The following is a 20,973-nucleotide window of genomic DNA, read 5'->3' on the forward strand; positions in this document are numbered from 1 at the left end:
CCACGAGCAAATTATGAAGTTTCTTTACTCCTGTGTGTCCAGGATCATTCCCTCTGAGATCTAACTCTATCAGATGTGATGAAGTGTTTGATTCCAGAGCTGAAGCCAGATCAGCATATCCTTCCTCTGTTACACCACAGTCTGAAATACTATCATACAAAATACAAACTTCATTATTTAACAATAAAACACATATAAACACTCAATTTAATTCCATCCAAGCACTTGAATCCACTTGTATCCACTCTCAATTTTTGCACAGTTAAGAGTATTAACATAAAATATTACAAAAATCGTGAAACAAAAATCTTAAATAAAAACTTAAATTAGTCTGTTTTATGCTGTACTTTAAAAGCTTCTTACTTGAGTTTCTGAAGTTGACATTGAGGATTTTTCAACACAGCACTGAACTTCTTCACTCCTGCAGTCAACAGTTTATTCTCACTCAGATCCAGCTCTATCAGGTGTGAAGGATTAGAATAAAGAGCGGATGATAGAGCAGCAGAGCCTTCCTCTGAAATGTTGTTATTTTTTAACCTGAAATCAGAACACAATAGTAGAATAAATGACTGATAAACAGAATGAAAAAGCATTTTGAATTTAACTGTTAACACATTGCCTGTTTTTTGCCTTCAACTAATTAATTCAGAAGGACGCTTTGTTTATTTGTCATAAAATGAGCAAAATGCATATACAGATACTATGAAAAACACATATAGTTTTAAAAATATTCAAACAAGTTATTTTTCTTTGTATTAAGAATTATACATTTAAAATGTTTTAAACAAACATCGCTCTTAAGTCACACATACTTAATTTTTTTGGTTCTGCAGTGTGAATCCTCCAGTAGATCAGAGAGCTGCTTCACTGCTAAGTCTCCTTGTATTTTCTCACTCAGATCCAGTTCTGTCAGCAGTAAAGGGTTTGTTCCTAGAACTTCAGTCAGAGAAGCACAGAAATCCTCTGCAGCAGAGCTTTTTAACAACCTGTAGAGAAAGAAAACTACTAATAAATTTATTTTTACGTTTTACAAATTTAATTTTAAGAATTCTACAAATGTTCTAGTCTGGTACAAAAGTTGTTATTATTTATTTGAAATATAAACATTACATTTGTCAAGCCTTTCACACAAGTCATTTTTAAATTTAAATACTATTCGAAACATACATGGCATATTTTCAAGTGGAACAGGATAATCACAGAAAAAACACACTGTTGTGTATTGTTCCATCAGTTGAAGCTGCACAGTGCAACATGGGTCCCACACATCGAGTTGGGGGATGCAGTGCAGCAAAAAGTTAAGCTGAGACAAACTTTATGCAACTGGTGAAGTGTGGGAAAAAATATATTTAATTAGGTTTCAAGGTTTTGTGTACTTTATGAGCCATCCCTGGCAATTTACAGGCACTCAAATCAACACAATAAAGCATGAGGAAAAGTTTCACAGATTGTTGGGGTCTCTGGTTTAGAAAATATTATTTTATCAATTAATTAGAAAACTCTGCATTTATCTACTCAATAGATAGTGGAATGATGATCAATCAAAAAATACATAGCTAAAGTTTGACTTTATAAGCTTGTAAAAAAAAACATTTCTCCTTTATTAACTACACACTTGATTTAATTGGACAATGCAGGTAACACTTTTGTTAATGCCCACATGCGGCCTGCTGAAGAGGGGGAGCATGTTCATGACTGTTAATGTGTAAATGCAGAGCAATAGGTAAAGGAAATTGTGTATATTATCAACTATATTCTGCACATTGTATTACTGAAAGCATTTGTGTGCGAGTTTCTCAAGTATGGCTGATAAACTTTCGTTAATTCATTTAGAGTTGAGGTTATTGTATATTGATCAAGGTTAATTAACTAACTGGGAGTGAAAAAAGGGACTAAAAATTACTCCACCCAAAGAGAGTATAAGAACTGAGGAATTGGTTCTCAGGCAACTCAGATTAAAATATTATTGCTTTTGATTAAAGCTTTGATTTTTTTCAATAACAATATATTATTACATTGTTTAGTCATATCTGGATTCTGTACTTTATTTAGTTTAAACAGAAGATTTGTTGATAAGGCTGTAAAAAAAGAAATACAAAAAATGTATATTACTTATTAAGAATGTGATTGGACTGTGAAAATCAGGTGACTAAAAAGCACAAACAAGTAATTAAATCATGTTGGAAAACATGAAAACTTATTAAGATGGAATTAAGCAAATACCAATCATATTTCCCAGGTTGAGATACTGTATCTAACAAGGTAAAATGCTCAGATTAATTCAGGTTGAACTTAAGGACAGGTTCATGGAGGAAAAAAAAATGGTTTACCTTATGTTCTTGAGTTTACTGTCTGCATCCTTTTGTAAATTAGTGAGCAGCTCCACTCCTGTTTCTCCAGGATCATTTCCTCTAAGTTCCAACTCAATCAGGAGTGAGGAGGGGTTTGATTTCAAAGCTGAAGCCAGAGTAGCATATCCTTCTTCTGTTATACTGCAGAATGAAAGACTAGAGAGACAACATACATTGTCTATATTAAAACACACGCTTGTCTGTAATTTTAATGATCAATGTGCTTTAATAGCATACTTTTTCATCATGATAAATTATTATGCTATTAATCCACGTCTTATTTGCATAACTACACAACATTCATTATAGCTTTATTTTATATAGCAAAAAGTGAATCAAATAAATATTCATTTTTAATGATCAGTCTACACTGTGATGCAGTTTACAATTACTTCAGTTGCTGCAGTTTACAGTCTGTTTTATTCAGGAAGGAACACAGCTGCTTCACTCCTGGGATTCCTAGTTTATTATCACTCAAATCCAGATCTATCAGGTGTGAAGGATTGGAATAAAGAGCTGATGATAGAGCAGCACAGCCTTCCTCTCCAATGCTGTTGTTATTCAGCCTGAAAACAGAAATGGTGAACAAAAGATTAATGATCTTGTTCAGGGGTAATATTTCTGTTTAAATTAGTGTTGCAGTCTTTATTTGGAAATGATCTTGTCTTTGAATATCACTAGAAGTGCCAAAGCTCCTTTCATCCGACTACTCTGATTATTTACTGGAAGTGGTGTGTAGGTTTTACCTACATGTTACATTTTTCAGTTTAGTGTTCAAATACTTTTAAGTATTTAAAGAAGTAAGTTCTTATTTTAAAATATAATGATCTATAGAGTGCACTTATTTACAATAAATCAGCTTTCTGTTTAAATGAAAGACTGATAGTTTCTTCATGTAAAGGTTTTACAGTGGTATGAAAAAGTTATAAATCATTGGTTATAATTTATTATAAATTACAGGTAAATTTCAGTAATTCTAATGTAACTTCAGATTAATATATCAGATAGCAAAGGAAAGTGATAGAGAAGTAAAATTAAGTTTATATGATTTACAGAAAGTGTGAAATAATTATGTTTAAGCAAAATTAGGCAGGTGCAAAATTTGGGCACCCCAACAGAAAAATTTTATCAATATTTAGTAGATCCAATATAGCTTCCAATTAGAGTCTGGCTTCTGATATTGACTAAAATCCATGCGACCCTCAACTTAACAAGATTCCCAGTACCTGCACTGGCCACACAGCCCCACAGTATGATGGAATCACCACCAAATTTTACTGTGGGGAGCAAGTGTTAGTCTTTGAATGCTGTGTTCTTTTTCCTGCTATGCATACCGTCCTTCAAATAACTCAATTTTAATTTCAACAGTTTCACTCAGTGAAAACTGACATTTGAAATCTCTCAGATAGCTTTTTGTATCCTTCCCCTAAGCCATGAAGTTGAACAATCTTTGTTTCGGGTCATTTGAGAGTTGTTTTGAGGCTCCTATGTAACGGATCTTCAGATAAGATGCAAAGAGGAGAAAAACTTGCAATTGGCACCTTAACCCTTTCTCATAATTGGATTCACCTATGTATGTAGGTCAAGGGTCAATGAGCTTACCAAACACATTTTATGTTTCACAAATTAGTGCCAAAAGTATTAAAATCAATAAAACGACAAGGGTGCTGTCATGTTCTTGTCCTGTTCTGTGTCTCTCCTGTCTGTCTCTGTTTTTCCTGCCCTCCTGTTTGTTTATTTTCTTTCCTCTGCACATGGCCTGTGTGATCCTAGCATGTCTCCGCCTTAAGTGTTTTGACCTTTGTTCATTTGTAGCCCCGCCCCCTTGTTACCTGTCCCCAGGTGTTTCCTGTCCTCTCCTGTGTGTCTGTGTATGTGTGTGTGAGAGAGAGACTGTGTGTGTGTGTGTATATTAGGTTTCATCTCAGGATTATGCTGTGAATCCTCAAGTATGTCATTCAATTTCTTGAGAGAATGTGAGTGTGTGTGTGTTTATAGTCCCTTTGTCGCAGTGTCCTGTGTCTGTTCTTGTTTGTTTCTTCATCAGTTCAGGTTGCACGGTTCTTTGTTGACTCCTTAATTCGTTGTTGTTTTAGTTTAATTTGTTTGTGTCTCTGCGTCCTCTCCTAGCTGCACCTGACAGGTGTCCAAATGTATGTATTTAAAGAATTATTGCACACTTTCTGTTAGTCCGATAAACTTAATTTCAATCCTCAAATATCACTGTGTTCGTCTGCTACAATTATTGTGTCAAGTGAGGGAGTACAACTGTACTATGGTGTTTAATCATAAGAAGTTGAACCTGTATTTTTGTAAAGCAGCTTTGTGACAACATTTGCTGTAAAGAAACGCCATATATATGTATTTATATATATATATATATATATATATATATATACATATATATATATATATATATGTATATACATTTTCATTGAACTGAATTGTACACTGTACTTGATGTATATTTATAATAATAACAAAAATATGTTCACATTTTGTAAAAAAAAATACTAATTTATCTAAATAATTTTCTATGATGAAAAATATCTTAGTCTGGTATCCATCAAAAACCATTTGGGACTTTGTAACATAAATGATTTATTGCGCAATTATTCTCAAACATACTATGAAAGTAGTTTGATCATGTTTGTTTTGTTAAATATGAATTAACTAAGTGTAAAATCACTGCTGCCAAGTATCGAAATCACTTATCATTCTAGAATAATTGATTCATTTTCTTCACATGAATGATTATACATTTACAATGAATAAAAGAAAACACACTCCATACTTCAGTTTCTTGATTCTGCAGTGTAAATCCTTCAGTAGAGCAGAGAGCTGCTTCATGCCTGAATCTCCTTGTATTTTTCCACTCAGATCCAGCTCTCTCAGCAGTAATGGGTTTTCTCCCAGATCTTTAGTCAGAGAAGTACAGATTTCCTCTGCATCAGAGCTGTTCAGCAACCTGAACAAAGAAGAATATTCAGATTGATGACAGATTCATCCAAAATCACCTCATTTCTTTTCTTTCCGAAATGTTCTACATCTACATCTCCCCTCACATTAGTATCCTTATTTCAAACAAATATATTTTAATTAAATAAAAAATGTACACAAAAACATCTGTGTAATTAGGATAAAAAAGAACACAAATTACATGATTAACTTTTACTGAAAACACAGATGCAATGACTGTTCTTAAATAAACTACACTGATAAATGTTTTAAATAGTTAAGTAGATGTTTGTACTGTAAAAACCTTATTGTCCTTGTTTTACAAGATGAATCAGTGAGCTTCTTCACTCCTGTGTCTCCTGGGTCATTTCCTCTGAGATCCAGCTCTATCAGGGGTAATGCAGGGTTTTTCAGAGCTGAAGCCAGAAATGCATATCCTTCTTCTGTTACACTGCAGAATGAAAGTCTAGAGAGAAACATATTCTGGCTTTATTATAAGAGCATGACAAATATGATATGCTGTAAACAGTGTGAAATGTTCTCTTTGTTGTGTTTTATGTTTTCTAATCTTGCAAATTGCAAGCATTGTTAACATTATAATTACAACTCACTTCAGTCTCTGCAGTTTGCAGTACTGATTGTTCAGTAGATCACAAAGATGCTTAACTCCAGAGTTTCCTACAACATTCTCACTCAGATCAAGTTCTATCAGGTGTGATGGATTAGAACAAAGAGCTGCTGATAGAGCAGCACAGCCTTCCTCTGTAACATTGCTGTTACTCAGCCTGCACACAAAGAGGAACAATACAAAAATAAAACTTACACAATCTTTACTGAACTGTTAATTAATCTGCATTTTGATAAACGTAATCACTAACCCATTTTTTTTCTTGCTTGAAATAAAAACTGTAATAAATCATTTCAGTAGTAACATATGTAGTAAACCAACCCACAAAATACACAATACCACCAATGTTAATTAAATGTTTTGTGCTTCTTTGAAAAATGAATTCATACTTGAGTTTTGTGGTTCTGCAGTGTAAATCTTCCAGTAGATCAGAGAGCTGCCTTACTGTTGAGTTTTTTTTAATTTTCCCACTCAGATCCAGTTCTGTTAGCAGTAAAGGGTTTGTTCCTAGAGCTTCTGTCAGAGAAGCACAGAAATCCTCTGCAGAAGAGCTTTTCAATAGCCTGCACATAAAAATAGTGCATATATATATATATATATATATATATATATGTTGATGTACAAAAAAAACAGTTCTTAACACAGTTTTGAACTGTATACTCATACACATACTTTACATGCTAAAAAGTGACAGAAGAACATCAGAAATATATAAAATGTTAACTTCAGTATCACTTTTTAATGTATCATTTTGACAGGTTATTTTCAAATATTTACTAAAACACTGAACTACATTGCTTTATTTTTAACTGTTACATGTTAAAAATTCCCACGTTATCTATAAATACCTACCTCAGTCTGCTCAGTTTATGGTGTGGATTTACAAGCAAATTATGAAGTTTCTTTACTCCTGTGTCTCCAGGATCGTTCCCTCTGAGATCTAAATCTATCAGGTGTGATGAAGGGTTTGATTCCAGAGCAGAAGCAAGAGCAGCATATCCTTCCCCCTTTACACCACAGTCTGAAAGACTATCATACAAAATTCATTATTTAGCAATAACACATATACAAACTCAATTTTTGCAAAGTTAAGAGTATTAACATAAAATATTATAAAAATCCTAAAACAAAAATCTTAAATTAGTCTTTTTTATGCTGTACTTTAAAAGATTCTTACTTGAGTTTCTCAAGTTTACATTGAGGATTCTTCAACAAAGCACTGAACTGCTTCACTCCTGCAGTCAACAGTTTATTCTCACTCAGATCCAGCTCTATCGGGTGTGAAGGATTAGAACAAAGAGCTGATGATAGAGCAGCACAGCCTTCCTCTGTAATGTTGTTTTTTTTCAGCCTGAAAACAGTAGTAGATAATAAATTACTGATAAATGGCATGAAAAGGCATTTTGAATTTAACTGTCAACACTTTGTTTGTTCATTGTCTTCAACTAATTAATTCAGAAATATGCTTTGTTTGTTTGCCATAAATTGAGTAAAATGCAAATATATATACTATGATTAAGACATATTTTCAACAATATTCAAACATACAAGTTTTGTTTGTATTAAGAATTATGCATTTTAAATGTTTCATAGACACAACACTCTTAAGTCACACATACTTAAGTTTCTTCGGTCTGCAGTGTGAATCCCCTAGTAGATCAGAGAGCTGCTTCACTGCTGAGTCTTCTCGTATTTTCTCACTCAGATCCAGCTCTCTCAGCAGTAAAGGGTTTGTTTCTAGAGCTTCTGTCAGAGAAGCAAATGCTTTCTCTGCAGCAGAGCTTTTTAACAACCTGTAGAGATTGAACATTGTTAATACATTCCTTGCCATTTTAATGTAATTCACTATTTTATGTTTTATTTTAACATTCCTTCAAATGTTTTGATACAAAGTCAATAATATGCAGAGCTTATATGCAACCTGTAGAAAGTGAAATCTACTAAACAATGACTTAAAAGATCTTACTATATTTTCAATAAACAATATATTATTAATATATTCCATCATATTCCTGTGCCTTATTTCCTTCCCTTAGGGGATTTATTGAAAAGGCTGTATAAACCATTGACAGCAGAAAGGATTTACGTTAGTGCGGTGGTGCGACGCTCCACCACCAGTGAGCTGGCGAGGTAGTTTTGACAGCCGGCCAGAGCACATTGCTAGGGGGTTGGGACCGCGCCAGATGCCAACACATGCACAAGGCTAAAGGGGAGGAGCTGCCATGCTGCTAGTACTAACAAGCACGCTGGAAATCACCCACCACAAGCATGCCAAAGGACACAAAAGAATCCGAACTTGAGTTTAGTAGTGAGTGAACTGATGCCACACTAACTCCATCCTCTGTTCTCTCCCTGCATGCTTCCTGGCTGTGTTCCTCTACCACAGCATTTCCCCCGGACACACGGATTACGATAAGCCAGGGTGGACTTAAAAATTTTGCTTGCTACTTTATCTTCCTTCTCCTCTCTTCCCCCTTTCATTTTTGTGGACCTTGCTCTCGTTTTTGTACTACTTAAGCTCTGGGACGGTTATCTTTTATTTTCTTCCATTATTTATTAAGAATGGGATTGGACTGTGCAAATTAGATCTTTTAAATGCACAGAAAAGTCCAAAACGTTTTATGTAAATTGTAGATTTTTCTTCTTATTCTTAAATAAATATGAATGGATTTATTAAGGCTGTTGAAGCAAATAAACTCTGTACCTTATTTTACGCAGTTTACTGGTTGTATCATCTTGTATTTCAGTGAGCAGCTTCACTCCTGTTTCTCCAGGATCATTTCCTCTGAGATCCAACTCAGTCAGTGTTGAGGAGGGGTTTGATTTCAAAGCTGACGCCAGAGCTGCATATCCTTCTTCTCTTATACTGCAGAATGAAAGTCTAGAGCAGGGGTATTTAATTAGAATTCAGTACGGTCCAGTTGAAATTTTGTCAGTCCAAGGTCGGGACCGTCGGCAGTGTTATATATATATGTGTGTATATATATATATATATATATATATATATATATATACACACACACACATACAGGGTATATCACTGAATCATAACACAAGTTAACATCTGACCCGTAAGGTTGTTTGAATTGTGATGAAAAAAATATATAATAATAAAATGCCTCTCTGGACAGATTTTTGGTACATTCCTCTCCTGTCTCTCTCTTGCACTCGGAGTGTCTTTATTTTCCGCCCGTTCTCATTTTTCCGCCAGTTCAGATATTTTTAACTTTATACAAATGAGAAGCGAGTTTCGCTGGCCAGTAGCCAATCAGCGCCACGCAGACAGGGCTTTAGCACCACACACCACAGACTGAACTACAGAGTGAAGAAAGGGAGGAGAAGCTGATTACAGCTTTTTCAGGCTTTTTTAAGCTTTAAGAAACCCCTTTGTAGGATAACAGAGACAGAAGACCAGCTGGTCCTAACCTGGATGTTTTAGCAGGGTTCACCGGCCAATAAAAAAAAGAACAGGGTCTCATTCATACACAGCACTGAACTACAACTCTACACATTCTTGCTGGTGGCGGATAAACTGCTTGCTCTTTCAGGAGACACGCCCCAAAGTGGCGTGAGAAAGGCAGAGAAAGTGGTTGGGAGCGATGCCGTGTCACTGCAGTGTGAACAAGAAAAGTTCTGCCGCTTTAAATGAACACTGTCAAATTTAAATCCTTCTGTGTAGTTTATCGGTTTGGGTCCGCATTGAACAACGACCGCGGTCCACCTATTAGTGACCCCTGGTCTAGAGAAACAACATACCACACTAACATTCTTTACTTTCGTCACTACGTAACATTCTTATTAGATTTATTGTACGTAGTGTGACATGCTCCATGCCAAAACGTGCAGCCCCAGTTGGGCCTCATTAGATTGATTAGCAAGCCAGCAGGGACTGACATAAGAGGATTGCCTTAGCCATCACAGGAGAGAGATGCTTGTGTCGAGAGGAAGGATGAGGCAAAACAGAGTCTGAAGACATTTCACTCAAGAGACTATAGCCCCCCAGTGCTGGCGATATGTTTATTTAAGCTAGTTTTGGGTGTTGGTGGAGGGCATGTTACAAATAAAGTTATGTTTTCAGTTAATTCTGTCCCTGTGGCTGTGCTTCCTGGCCACAGACATATATACATAGACACCGCTTAGCCTTCCTCCTGGTGTAGCAGCCGGCCTCCATATTGGGCATGATTTTTAATCACAGCTTTCATGCGTCTTGGCATGCTTTCCACCAGTCTTTCACACTGCTTTTTGATGACCTTATGCCACTCCTGGCACAAAAATTCAAGCAGTTCAGCTTTGTTTGATGGCTTGTGATCATTCATTCTACTCCTGAGGTTTTCAATGGGGTTCAGGTCTGGAGATTGGGCTGGCCATGACCAGGTCTTGATCTATTGGTCCTTCATACACAGATTGATTGACCTAGCTATGTGGCATCGAGCATTGTCCTGATGAAAAAAACAGTCCTCAGAGTTAGGGAACATTGTCATAGCAGAAGGAAGCAAGTTTTCTGTCAGGATAACCTTATATATGGTTTATTTATTTGTCCTTACACTGGACAATTCCAGCCTGGCTTAAAGGGATAGTTCGGGATTTTTGACATGAATCTGTATGGCATCAACATGACCAGTGTCGTGCATTCTCACTGACTTACCCCTGACCATGTCCAGTGAGCGGAGTTCTTGTCCAGTATTGTCTGAGCCGAAAGTAGTCCGGCATGTTTGCTGGGGTCACGAAACGAAAGCGTTTTTCTTCCCAAAACAGTACGAGTGCAAAAGAGTGATTCATTTGCATAACAAAAAACGGTGTCTGCAAAAGTCACGCCTCATTATCACTGGGGCACTACTTTCATTTTGGATCAGTGCGCATGTCATTCTAACTGCGAGCAGCGCACTAGCCTTTCAGATCATTGGCTGCGCTCAGCTTCAACCAGCAACGCAAAGAGCAAGCTTTAGAGAGAAGTTTATCGGCTTTTATAAGCTTCTTGAACACAGATTTATACATTTGTATGTGTGTGTGTTAAAATGGTGCAGACTTGTGATTATCCAGGCTGTAGCAACAAAGATGTGGCTGATTCTCCGCACAGTTTCCATCGTATCCCCGTGACTGACATTGCTCTCAGGCAACTTTGGATACTTGCAATGGGCTTCCATGTGGACACCAAAGTGGTGAAAATGAAGAAGCTTCGTGTTTGCAGTGCGCACTTCAGCGAGGATGACTATGTTTCTCCATGCCCGGGAAATATTCAGGAGTGCAGGGAAGTCGCTGTTGTTTGTGATGCAGGCAGCAGCTGGCCCGCCGACGTCCTCATCAATTGACAGGTTCTGTATCTCTGGCATAACTAAATCCCACTCGTGGCAGCAGTAACATTCCACCTCTGTCGGCATTAGTTCGCACTTCAAACAAGTGCACCAGGATTTGTCGGCCACCCTTGGTATCGCAGCAGCAGCAGCAGCAGCAGCGGCTCCAGCTTCGGTCTCAATCATTTCTCTGTCCACCCTCTCTCTTTCTGCACGATCCAATTCGATTTGGGCAAGTTCCTCCTCAGTATACTCAGGCTCATAAAGATACCCCCTTGGCTCTGAGCGGAAATCAATATATTCCTCGTCGCTCTCGTAGTCCGACATGTTCCCGAACAGTAAACAGTGAAATCGAAAACGTAGGCTAGCTGCCAGGTTGCGCAATCGCGCGCACTGATCCAAAATGAAAGTAGTGCCCCCGTGATAATGAGGCGTGACTTTTGCAGACACCGTTTTTTGTTATGCAAATAAATCACTCTTTTGCACTCGTACTGTTTTGGGAAGAAAAACGCTTTCGTTTCGTGACCCCAGCAAACATGCCGGACTACTTTCGGCTCGGACAATACTGGACAAGAACTCCGCTCACCGGACATGGTCGGGGGTAAGTCAGTGAGAATGCACGACACTGGTCATGTTGATGCCATACAGATTCATGTCAAAAATCCCGAACTATCCCTTTAAGCATCCCCAGACCATCACTGATCCTCTACCAAATTGTACAATAAGTGCAAGTACACTGTGGCTTGTACACCTCTCCAGGTCTAACCATTAGATGACCAGGTGTTTGAAAAAGCTGAAAATTGGACTCATCAGAGAGTTATCTATGGGCAATCCTTATGATCTTTTGCAAACTTCAGCTTGGCTCTCCTTTGCTTCTCATTGATGAAAGGCTTTTTTTCTAGCTTTACATGGCTTGAGCTCTGCCTCTAGGAGCCTGTTACAAACTGTTCTTGCCATGCACCCCAGCTGCCATTCCTCTTGTAGGTCACTTGGTGTCATCCTGCACTTGCTGATTGATATTCAAATGTCGGTCTTCCCAGTCAGTGGAGAGTCGATTTTGACCTCTGTCAGTCTGTAGCTTTGTTGTTCCCAATGTCTACAGCTTGAACTTTTTGTAATGAACTGCCATCTTAAAAACTTTAAGACTTGTGGCCTATTTAATTGTTTTTTAATTCCAATTACTGCTTAGCTAATCCTATAACATGTTTTGTCATCCAGCTTGTCCTATTGCAATTCCTAAGGGTGCCGTCGCAGGACCAAAGATTAAATAATATATATATATATATATATATATATATATATATATATATATATATATATATATAATAGTCTTAACTGTGAAACAATTACCTCAATTGCAGTAGTTTACAGTTTGTTTCATTTAGGAAGGAACACAGCTGCTTTACTCCAGGGATTCCTATATTATTGTCACTCAGATCCAGCCCGATCAGGTGTGAGGGATTTGAACAAAGAGCTGATGATAGAGCAGCACAGCCTTCCTCTCCAATGTTGTTGTTATTCAGCCTGAAAAAGAGAAATAGTGGACAAAAGACTAATAAAATTGTTCAATGTGTAGCATCAGGATAAGGTGGCCCTTAAACCACCTCAAGGCCAAGACCTCTGACTCGCCTCTAGCAGTCTTGTAAACATAAAATGGTGTATATCAGTTCAGTTCATTTTTTAAATAAATGTTTTATTGCATAATTATTCTCAAACATACTAAGGAAGAAGTTTGATCTTCATTGTTGTGTGAAGTTAATACAAAAATCACCCCTGCAAAAATAATGCAATTGGTTAACAAATACATAACAATGCATTAAAAATCACATCACCCACATAAGCATCTTAGGTCTGCAGTGTAAATCCTTCAGTAGAGCAGAGAGCTGCTTCATGCCTGAATTTCCTTGTATTTTTCCACTCAGATCCAGTTTTCTCAGCAGTAAGGGGTTTTCTTGCAGATCTTTGGTCAGAGAAGTACAGATTTTCTCTGCATCACAGCTGTTCAGAAATCTGTAAAAAAGAACAACACTCTTTAAGACTTTGTACAATGTTTAGCAGCAGTGGATTTGTACTGGCCTAACCTAAATTTCCCTTAGGCCAATATTGATGTGTGGGCACTTTAAGGTACTGGATGGGACCTTCCAGTTCTATATATAAGTGGTGAACCTTTATTCATGGTGTACTTCCTGTACCACTCTCCTAATCCTTCTGGGCTGGCTGCATTCAGTGTGGCTGAATTAACATGGCTGAGAGCTTTGGGTCGCTTTCAAATGAGGTATCTGTGGCTACAATATTATGTTACAATCTGCTTATCTGCTTGATAAACTCCTTGTCGCATTTCGATTGTAATTTTGCGGACCTTCGTCTTTATTGCCGGCCCAACGGCACTGTTTCATTGTGCTTCTGCTGGTGCAGCTTCACTTTCAGTTTCATACGGTAGATCGGCATGTTTTGGGTAAGTTTTGGGTATTATTGTGAACCTTCTCTCTTGGATTGTGGGTTAGTGATAGCTAACCTGGATGAATTGGATATTTTAAGTTGTTCATTCTAGTTTTTGTATATTTTATTGCAGGGACCACTAATAGGTGGACCGCGGTCAGAGTCCGGACCCAAACGTTGTCCAATGCAGACCCAAACCGATAAACTATTGAGAAGGATTTCAATGTATACGTGCTTTGCGGCGCATTAAACTCACAGACCAATCACATGTGGTGTAAGATCAGATTCGGTAAGGAAATAAATAAATATAAACACTGCTCCTCACAAACCCCGGATCGAACCCGTGTTGTCAGGGTTGTGGTCCCGCTGCTCCCGCTAGTGAATTGGGATGCGGCCTTGAAAAACCACCTTTATACGTGTGGAAAAGTCACGCTGAGCGCAACAGAGAGACAGGTGAGGAATGTAAACAAAATCTGTCCAGAGAGGCATTTTTTATTATTATTATATTTTATTTTTTCCTCATAGGATATTTCATTACAGGATATGGCACTGAATCATAACACATAAGATAAAATTCGGTCCAGACCTTGGTCTGTCAATATTTTCTGGACCATACAGGATTCTAATTAAATACCCCTGTTTTATAGGGGTTTTTTGCCCAGACAGTACTGGTTTGATTGTAGCTTCTCACAGTGATGCTGTTTTGTCTTTATTCTTGTTTGCTTAAATTTGGCTTTTTGTATTATTTTGTGTCTTTCCATAATTTGTTTTGCCTTACTAAAACTTTTTTTTTATTTCTTTTGTTTTTCTTGTTTGGGAATTTGGGTTGATCTCCTGGTTGGTTTCAATTTCTCTTCAAATAAGTATTTATTTTCCATTTGCTTTGAATATTTGATCGATTTCCTTTTTTGAGTCTTTTGAGTGTAGGTTTATTTTTGTGGGATTATTTTTATTTTGAGGATTATTTCAGTCAGTCGACTGTGTTCTCTTGATTTTCCTTGTATTTTGTTTGGATCTCTTTAGTAATTTGATTTAAATAATTTGTGTTATTTGGGGTTATGTGTTTGTCTGTGCTGTGGTTAGAGGGGCTGCGAGAGAACAGGATTTTGAGTATTATAGGTGCTTTTTGTTTTCTGTAGTTATTATGAACTACTGTATAGTTTATTTAGTAATATAGTTATGTTAAATGGTGACTGATGGTCTCTCCCCTCCACCACCTATTGTACTTAACAGCTTGTTTGTTATCTTGGCTAAATAGGAGCTGTGGGCCAAAGCGAGTGACTTTTGCTGTGGAATACATTTCATTATATAGCACTTTTGAGATGTGCAGTCACGTGTGGCATGTGGTGTAGGTGACTTCTTTCTTTCTCCTTGCTTTTTCTGCCACAGTAAGCCCTCAGCCCAGTTCTTTGCCATTTGAGTGTTAATCTATAATTTGTTTCCTAGCTGTCTTATTACTCCTTTGTCAAAAGTGATTCTGGGTATGACATTTTTTTTATATAATTGTCAATAAACATGCATTTTAAAAGTTTTGTAACTACAGCTTAGTCTTTCCTAGGGTTGGAAGTCCCTAAGGTGGCATAGTGAAATGCCTCATGACTATTCCTCATTATTCTCTCTACAAAATCTTAAAAACATTACAAATAATATTTCAAACAAGTTAATTTTAGTACACATTCATGTTTAATTACGATAGCATGTGGTATGCATGTATGTATGCATTATGTTTTCCCTTAAGCTACATTACAAAATGTTTTAGATAGTTTAGTAGATGTTTGTGGTGTAGAAACCTTATTGTTTCTATGTTACAAGATGAATCGGTAAGCTTCTTCACTCCTGTGTCTCCTGGGTAATTTCCTCTGAGATCCAGCTCTATCAGGGGTAATGCAGGGTTTTTCAGAGCTGAAGCCAGAAATGCATACCCCTTTTCTGTTACACTGCAGAATGAAAGTCTAAAGAGAAACATATTCTGGCTTAAAATCATGGCAAATATGATATGCTGTAAACAGTGTGAAATGCTTGTTCCTTGTTATGTTTTCTAATTCTGCCAAAAGTATTTTTTCGTTAACATTATAATTACAACTTACTTCAGCCTCTGCAGTTTGCGGTGCTGATTGTTCAGTAGATCACAAAGATGCTTCACTCCAGAGTTTCCTACAACATTCTCACTCAGATCAAGCTCTATTAGATGTGATGGATTAGAACAAAGAGCTGCTGATAGAGCAGCACAGCCTTCCTCTGTAACATTGCTGTTACTCAGCCTGCACACAAAGAGAAACGGAACTTCACACAGTCTTTACTGAACTGGTAACTATTCGACATCAGGATAAAATCTGCACTGACAAAATTTGTTTTTGTTTTTTGTTTCTTGAAATGAGGTTAAAATAATTACTGTAGCAACATACATACTACTGAACAACCCACAAAATACTCAATACCACTAAATAATGTGAATTAAATGTTTTGTACTTCTTTGGAAAATGTAACATCTAAATGAATTCATACTTGAGCTTTGTAGTTCTGCAGTGTAAATCTTTCAGTAGCTTAGAGAGTTGCTTCACTCCTTGTATTTTTCCACTCAGATCCAGCTCTGTCAGCAGTAAAGGGCTTGTTCCTAGAGTTTTAGTCAGAGAAGTACAGACTTTCTCTACAGTAGAGCTTTTCAATAGCCTGGAAACACAAAGGAAACATATTAAACAAAAAATAAAAAATAAATAAAATAAGAAATAAAAGAAAACATGTATTTATGTATCATTGTTCCGCCAAGTTATGGCCAAATACTTAAAACACTGAAATACTTTGCTTTAATTCTAATGTGATTTGTTAAATATACCCACGTTTACTTACAAATATTTACCTCAGTTTGCTCAATTTATGCTGTGGATTTACCAGCAAATCATGAAGTTCCTTTACTCCTGTGTCTCCAGGATCGTTCCCTCTGAGATCTAACTCTATCAGGTGTGATGAAGGGTTTGATTTCAGAGTTGAAGCCAGATCAGCATATCCTTCCCCCGTTACACCACAGTCTGAAAGACTATCATACAAAATACATAATTCCTTATTTAGCAATGAACACTATAAATCCAGATATTTAATTCCATTCTTGCATTTTGTATGATATTCTACATTCTACAGTACATTTTATGATGAGAAATTCTACATAACTAAGACTATTAATAACATAATAAAATTTAAATCATAAAACAAACATCTTTTAAATATGGTTTTTCGTATATTTAAAAGTTTCTCACTTGAGTTTCTGAAGTTTACATCGAGGATTCCTCAACACAGCACTGAGCTCCTTCACTCCTGCAGTCAACAGTTTATTATCACTCAGATCCAGCTCTAACAGGTGTGACGGATTTGAATGAAGAGCTGCTGATAGTGCAGCACAGCCTTCCTCTGTAATACTGCAGTTATTCAGTCTGAAATCAGAACACAGTAGTAGAATATTTTTTTTTATATATTTAAAGTGTAATACGGATGGGGAAAAATAACTTAGCATATATGTAAACATGATGTGTGTTCAATGTCCTCAAGAAATATATTTATATTATTTGCCTTTTTGATTTACAATAAGTAAAATTCAAGGATTCAAGGAGATTTTATTGTCATTCGCATCACATGTGGTACATGAGGTGGAACGAAATTGTGATCTCACGATCCAGTTTTACACCCAAAGAGCTATTATTAAATAGATATATAGATAAAAAAGAATGCAATAAAAAAAATAGAATATTCAAAATAGATAGATAAATACCCCCAAAGAATAAGAAATAAATACAGAGTAGAAAGGTTCAGCAACAAAGTGCAGAGTGCAAGTGTGCTATAGCAGCATGATATGGAATTAGACCAGTGGAGATAAAGTGTCTCAGTGCAAGTAAAGTGACCATGTTTGTAAACAGTATTTTGTCCTTGGTGTCAGTGCAGTGTGTTGTTAAGTGGAGTTTCTGAGTTTCTGAGTCTGGTTGTTTTGCACTTAATGCTCCGCAGCCTCCGGCCTGAGGGGAGTGGGACAAAAAGTGCGTGTGCTGAATGGGTGGGATCCTTCCTGATGCAGCTGGCCCTTTTCCTGCATCTGGAGGTGTAAATGTCTGTGGTGCTAGGGAAGCTAACTCCAACAATCCTCTGTGCAGCCTTCACCACCCTCTGCAGTGCTTTTCTGTCTGCACACAACGCTCTCCACCACACATCTGTAGAAGGAGGTGAGGACAATGCAACTGTCACGTCTTGGCCCTGTCTCATGTCTCTGTGTGCATTCCCCACGTGACCTGTGCTCCCCTGTGTCTCCCGTCTCAGTACTTTTCCACATGTGTTTCTAATTTGTAGCTCCGCCCCTCGTTACCTGTTTCCCCAGGTGTTCATTGTTTCATGTTTAGTATAAATAGTACTTGTTAGTCTACGTTTGCTGTCGGTCTTTGCACCTTCCCCCGTTGTCTGTCACGTCACGTCTTTGATTTATATTTACTCGCTCTTGTTTATTGTCATTCTCGTTATTTCTAGTCACGTTTAGTTCCTGTTTGTTTCTTTGTTTATTTTGTATATATTTACGTAGTTATCCCTGTATATATCCCTAGCCGTGTTTAGTTATATTCTGTTTATCGTTACTCCTTGTTTGTTTGTTTATGTACATATTTATATTTGTTATTCCCCTGTTTGTTTATTTGTTTATTTGTTATTTAATAAAGTCTGGTCTTATCCGCATTTACGTCCGCCTCCCATCTGGTTCCCGCGTTACAGAAAGACCGACCTTAATTATGGACGTAGCGGGAAGATTTCTGCCGAGGTCCGGGCCGGCCATCCGCCGCCCCTCTGTCGCGATCCCGGCGCAGGAGAATCCGAGGCCTCGAGGCCGGAGAGGGCCTCGGTCTAGGCGCTCTAAGGGATCCCGAATTCCGGAGGATTTTCTTGGGGGGGGCATAACCGTTGGGGCTATGGGCCTAGCCTCGAACCGTGGGGGAGGTGAGGTGGTCAGAGACGCTGGCGATGAGGACTTTTGGAACTTTGTAGCTGCCGCGTCTAGCTCGGAGGATGAAGATTACCCTCCGACGCGAGCCCGCTTGCCGCTTCCTCCGGGGTCTGTTCTGCACCCGGCTTTCCGATGTCCACTCGATCTCGTGGAGGAGGCCACCCTCGCCCCGAACCGATCTCCAGCAGTGCCGGTCCTCAAGACGCCGTCTTCTGTCCGCCCGCCTCCCATGGCGCGCTCCGTTTCAGCGGCTCCTCAGCTAGCTTCAGCGGCTAACCTGCTAGCTTTTCCTGCGGCTGCTGCTCCAGCCTTCTATTCGGCGGCGCGGCTAACTCCGTTAGCATCCCCTGCTACCAAGACGCTCTCCTCTTCGTCTGCTCCAGCGCTCTCCTCTCCGGCTGTAACGGCGCTCACCTCTCCGAGGGCTGCAGATCCAGCTTCCACGGCGGCCGCACAGCCGCGCTCCGACACATCTCCTGCGCTGGACTCTACCGGCGGCTCCGCGCTTCCTACTCCAGACTCGTCCGGCAAATCAGCTGATCCAGTCCGGATTTTCGAGTCACTCGCGGCAGCAGCAGCTCTCCGCTCCAAGGTTTCCATGGTTACGACGCTACACTCTCCTGCTCGCGCCACCCCGGAATCTGCATACACTGCGGTGAGTTCAGCTCAAGTCTCTGTGCTTTCTTCAGCAGCCCTCATCTCCACGCAATCTCCTTCAGCCCAAGTCTCCAAGTCTGCTCCTGTGTCTGTGCCAGCGGTGCCTACCGCTCCTGTGTCTGTGCCAGCGGTGCTTACTGCTCCTGTGTCTGTGCCAGCGGTGCTTACTGCTCCTGTGTCTGTGCCAGCGGTGCCTACCGCTCCTGTGTCTGTGCCAGCGGTGCCTACCGCTCCTGTGTCTGTGCCAGCGGTGCCCACCGCTCCAGTGTCTGTGCCAGCGGTGCCCACCGCCAATGTTCCTGTGCCAGCGGTGCCCACCACCAATGTTCCTGTGCCAGCGGTACCCGCCACCGCCTATGTTCCTGTGCCAGCGGTGCCCACCGCCAATGTTCCTGTGCCAGCGGTGCCCACCGCCAATGTTCCTGTGCCAGCGGTGCCCACCGCCAATGTTCCTGTGCCAGCGGTACCCGCCACCGCCTATGTTCCTGTGCCAGCGGTGCCCACCGCCAATGTTCCTGTGCCAGCTGTGCCCACCGCCAATGTTCCTGTGCCAGCGGTGCCCACCGCCTATGTTCCTGTGCCAGCGGTGCCCACCGCCAATGTTCCTGTGCCAGTGGTGCCTATCGCTCCAGCTCCGCCGCCGCGCCTGTCCAAGCTGCACCCGTCACCACACCCACGCCAGTTCCAGCTCCTAGGACTATGTTTGGCCCTAGGCCCCGTCTACCCAGGTCTGCCCCAAGGGCCCCGGACCTCAGCTCTAGAACTGTGCCCAGGCTGGCCCCACGGACCACACCACAGACTTTAACCAGTCCTGGGCATCCCCAAGTTTATTTTGTACCCCTGTCGCTCCCCATTATGGTTCCTGTGTCGGTCTATGTTCCTGTTCCTGTCTTGTCTGGTTTCTGTGTACCTGTTCCTGTGACCGTGTTCGTGTCTGTCCCGGTTAATGTTTTTGTCCCTGTTCCCTTGTCCAGTCCAGTCCAGTCACCAGTCATGCCCCATGTCCAGTCACCGACCCCTGTCCAGTTCCCTGTCCAGTCTCCTGTCTTGTCCAGTGTACAGTCTAATGTCCAGTCTCCGTTCATGTCCAAGGTCCAGTCTCCTTTCTTTGTCCAGTCTCCTGTCCGGTCTTTAGTTCAGTCTCCTGTTCTGCCCCATGTTAAGTCCCCGGTCTCGTCTCTTGTGTTTCCCGGCCTCTCCCCGCCGCCGGCCCCTGGGGTTCGTTTTTACGCGCCTCGGGGGCTGCGCGTTTAGGGAGGGGCTTCTGTCACGTCTTGGCCCTGTCTTGTGTCTCTGTGTGCATTCCCCACGTGACCTGTGCTCCCCTGTGTCTCCCATCTCAGTACTTTTCCACATGTGTTTCTAATTTGTAGCTCCGCCCCTCGTTACCTGTTTCCCCAGGTGTTCATTGTTTCATGTTTAGTATAAATAGTACTTGTTAGTCTACGTTTGCTGTCGGTCTTTGCACCTTCCCCCGTTGTCTGTCACGTCACGTCTTTGATTTATATTTACTCGCTCTTGTTTATTGTCATTCTCGTTATTTCTAGTCACGTTTAGTTCCTGTTTGTTTCTTTGTTTATTTTGTATATATTTACGTAGTTATCCCTGTATATATCCCTAGCCGTGTTTAGTTATATTCTGTTTATCGTTACTCCTTGTTTGTTTGTTTATGTACATATT

At 39.6% G+C, this 20,973-nt stretch overlaps 1 protein-coding gene across 1 annotated transcript in view; it reads right to left on the bottom strand.

The window, feature by feature from the left end:
• LOC111188389 (ribonuclease inhibitor-like) overlaps window positions 1–20,973 on the bottom strand; it is a 68,014-nt gene that overhangs the window by 4,068 nt on the left and 42,973 nt on the right. Inside the window, exon 5 of the mRNA XM_049466664.1 lies at window positions 5,921–6,094. Within this exon, the coding sequence (XP_049322621.1) occupies window positions 5,921–6,094 (174 nt within the window). The remainder of the gene's footprint in view (window positions 1–5,920; window positions 6,095–20,973) is intronic.

Source organism: Astyanax mexicanus, chromosome 17 (assembly GCF_023375975.1).
Source record: "Astyanax mexicanus isolate ESR-SI-001 chromosome 17, AstMex3_surface, whole genome shotgun sequence".
Classification (NCBI taxonomy): Eukaryota; Metazoa; Chordata; class Actinopteri; order Characiformes; family Acestrorhamphidae; genus Astyanax; species Astyanax mexicanus.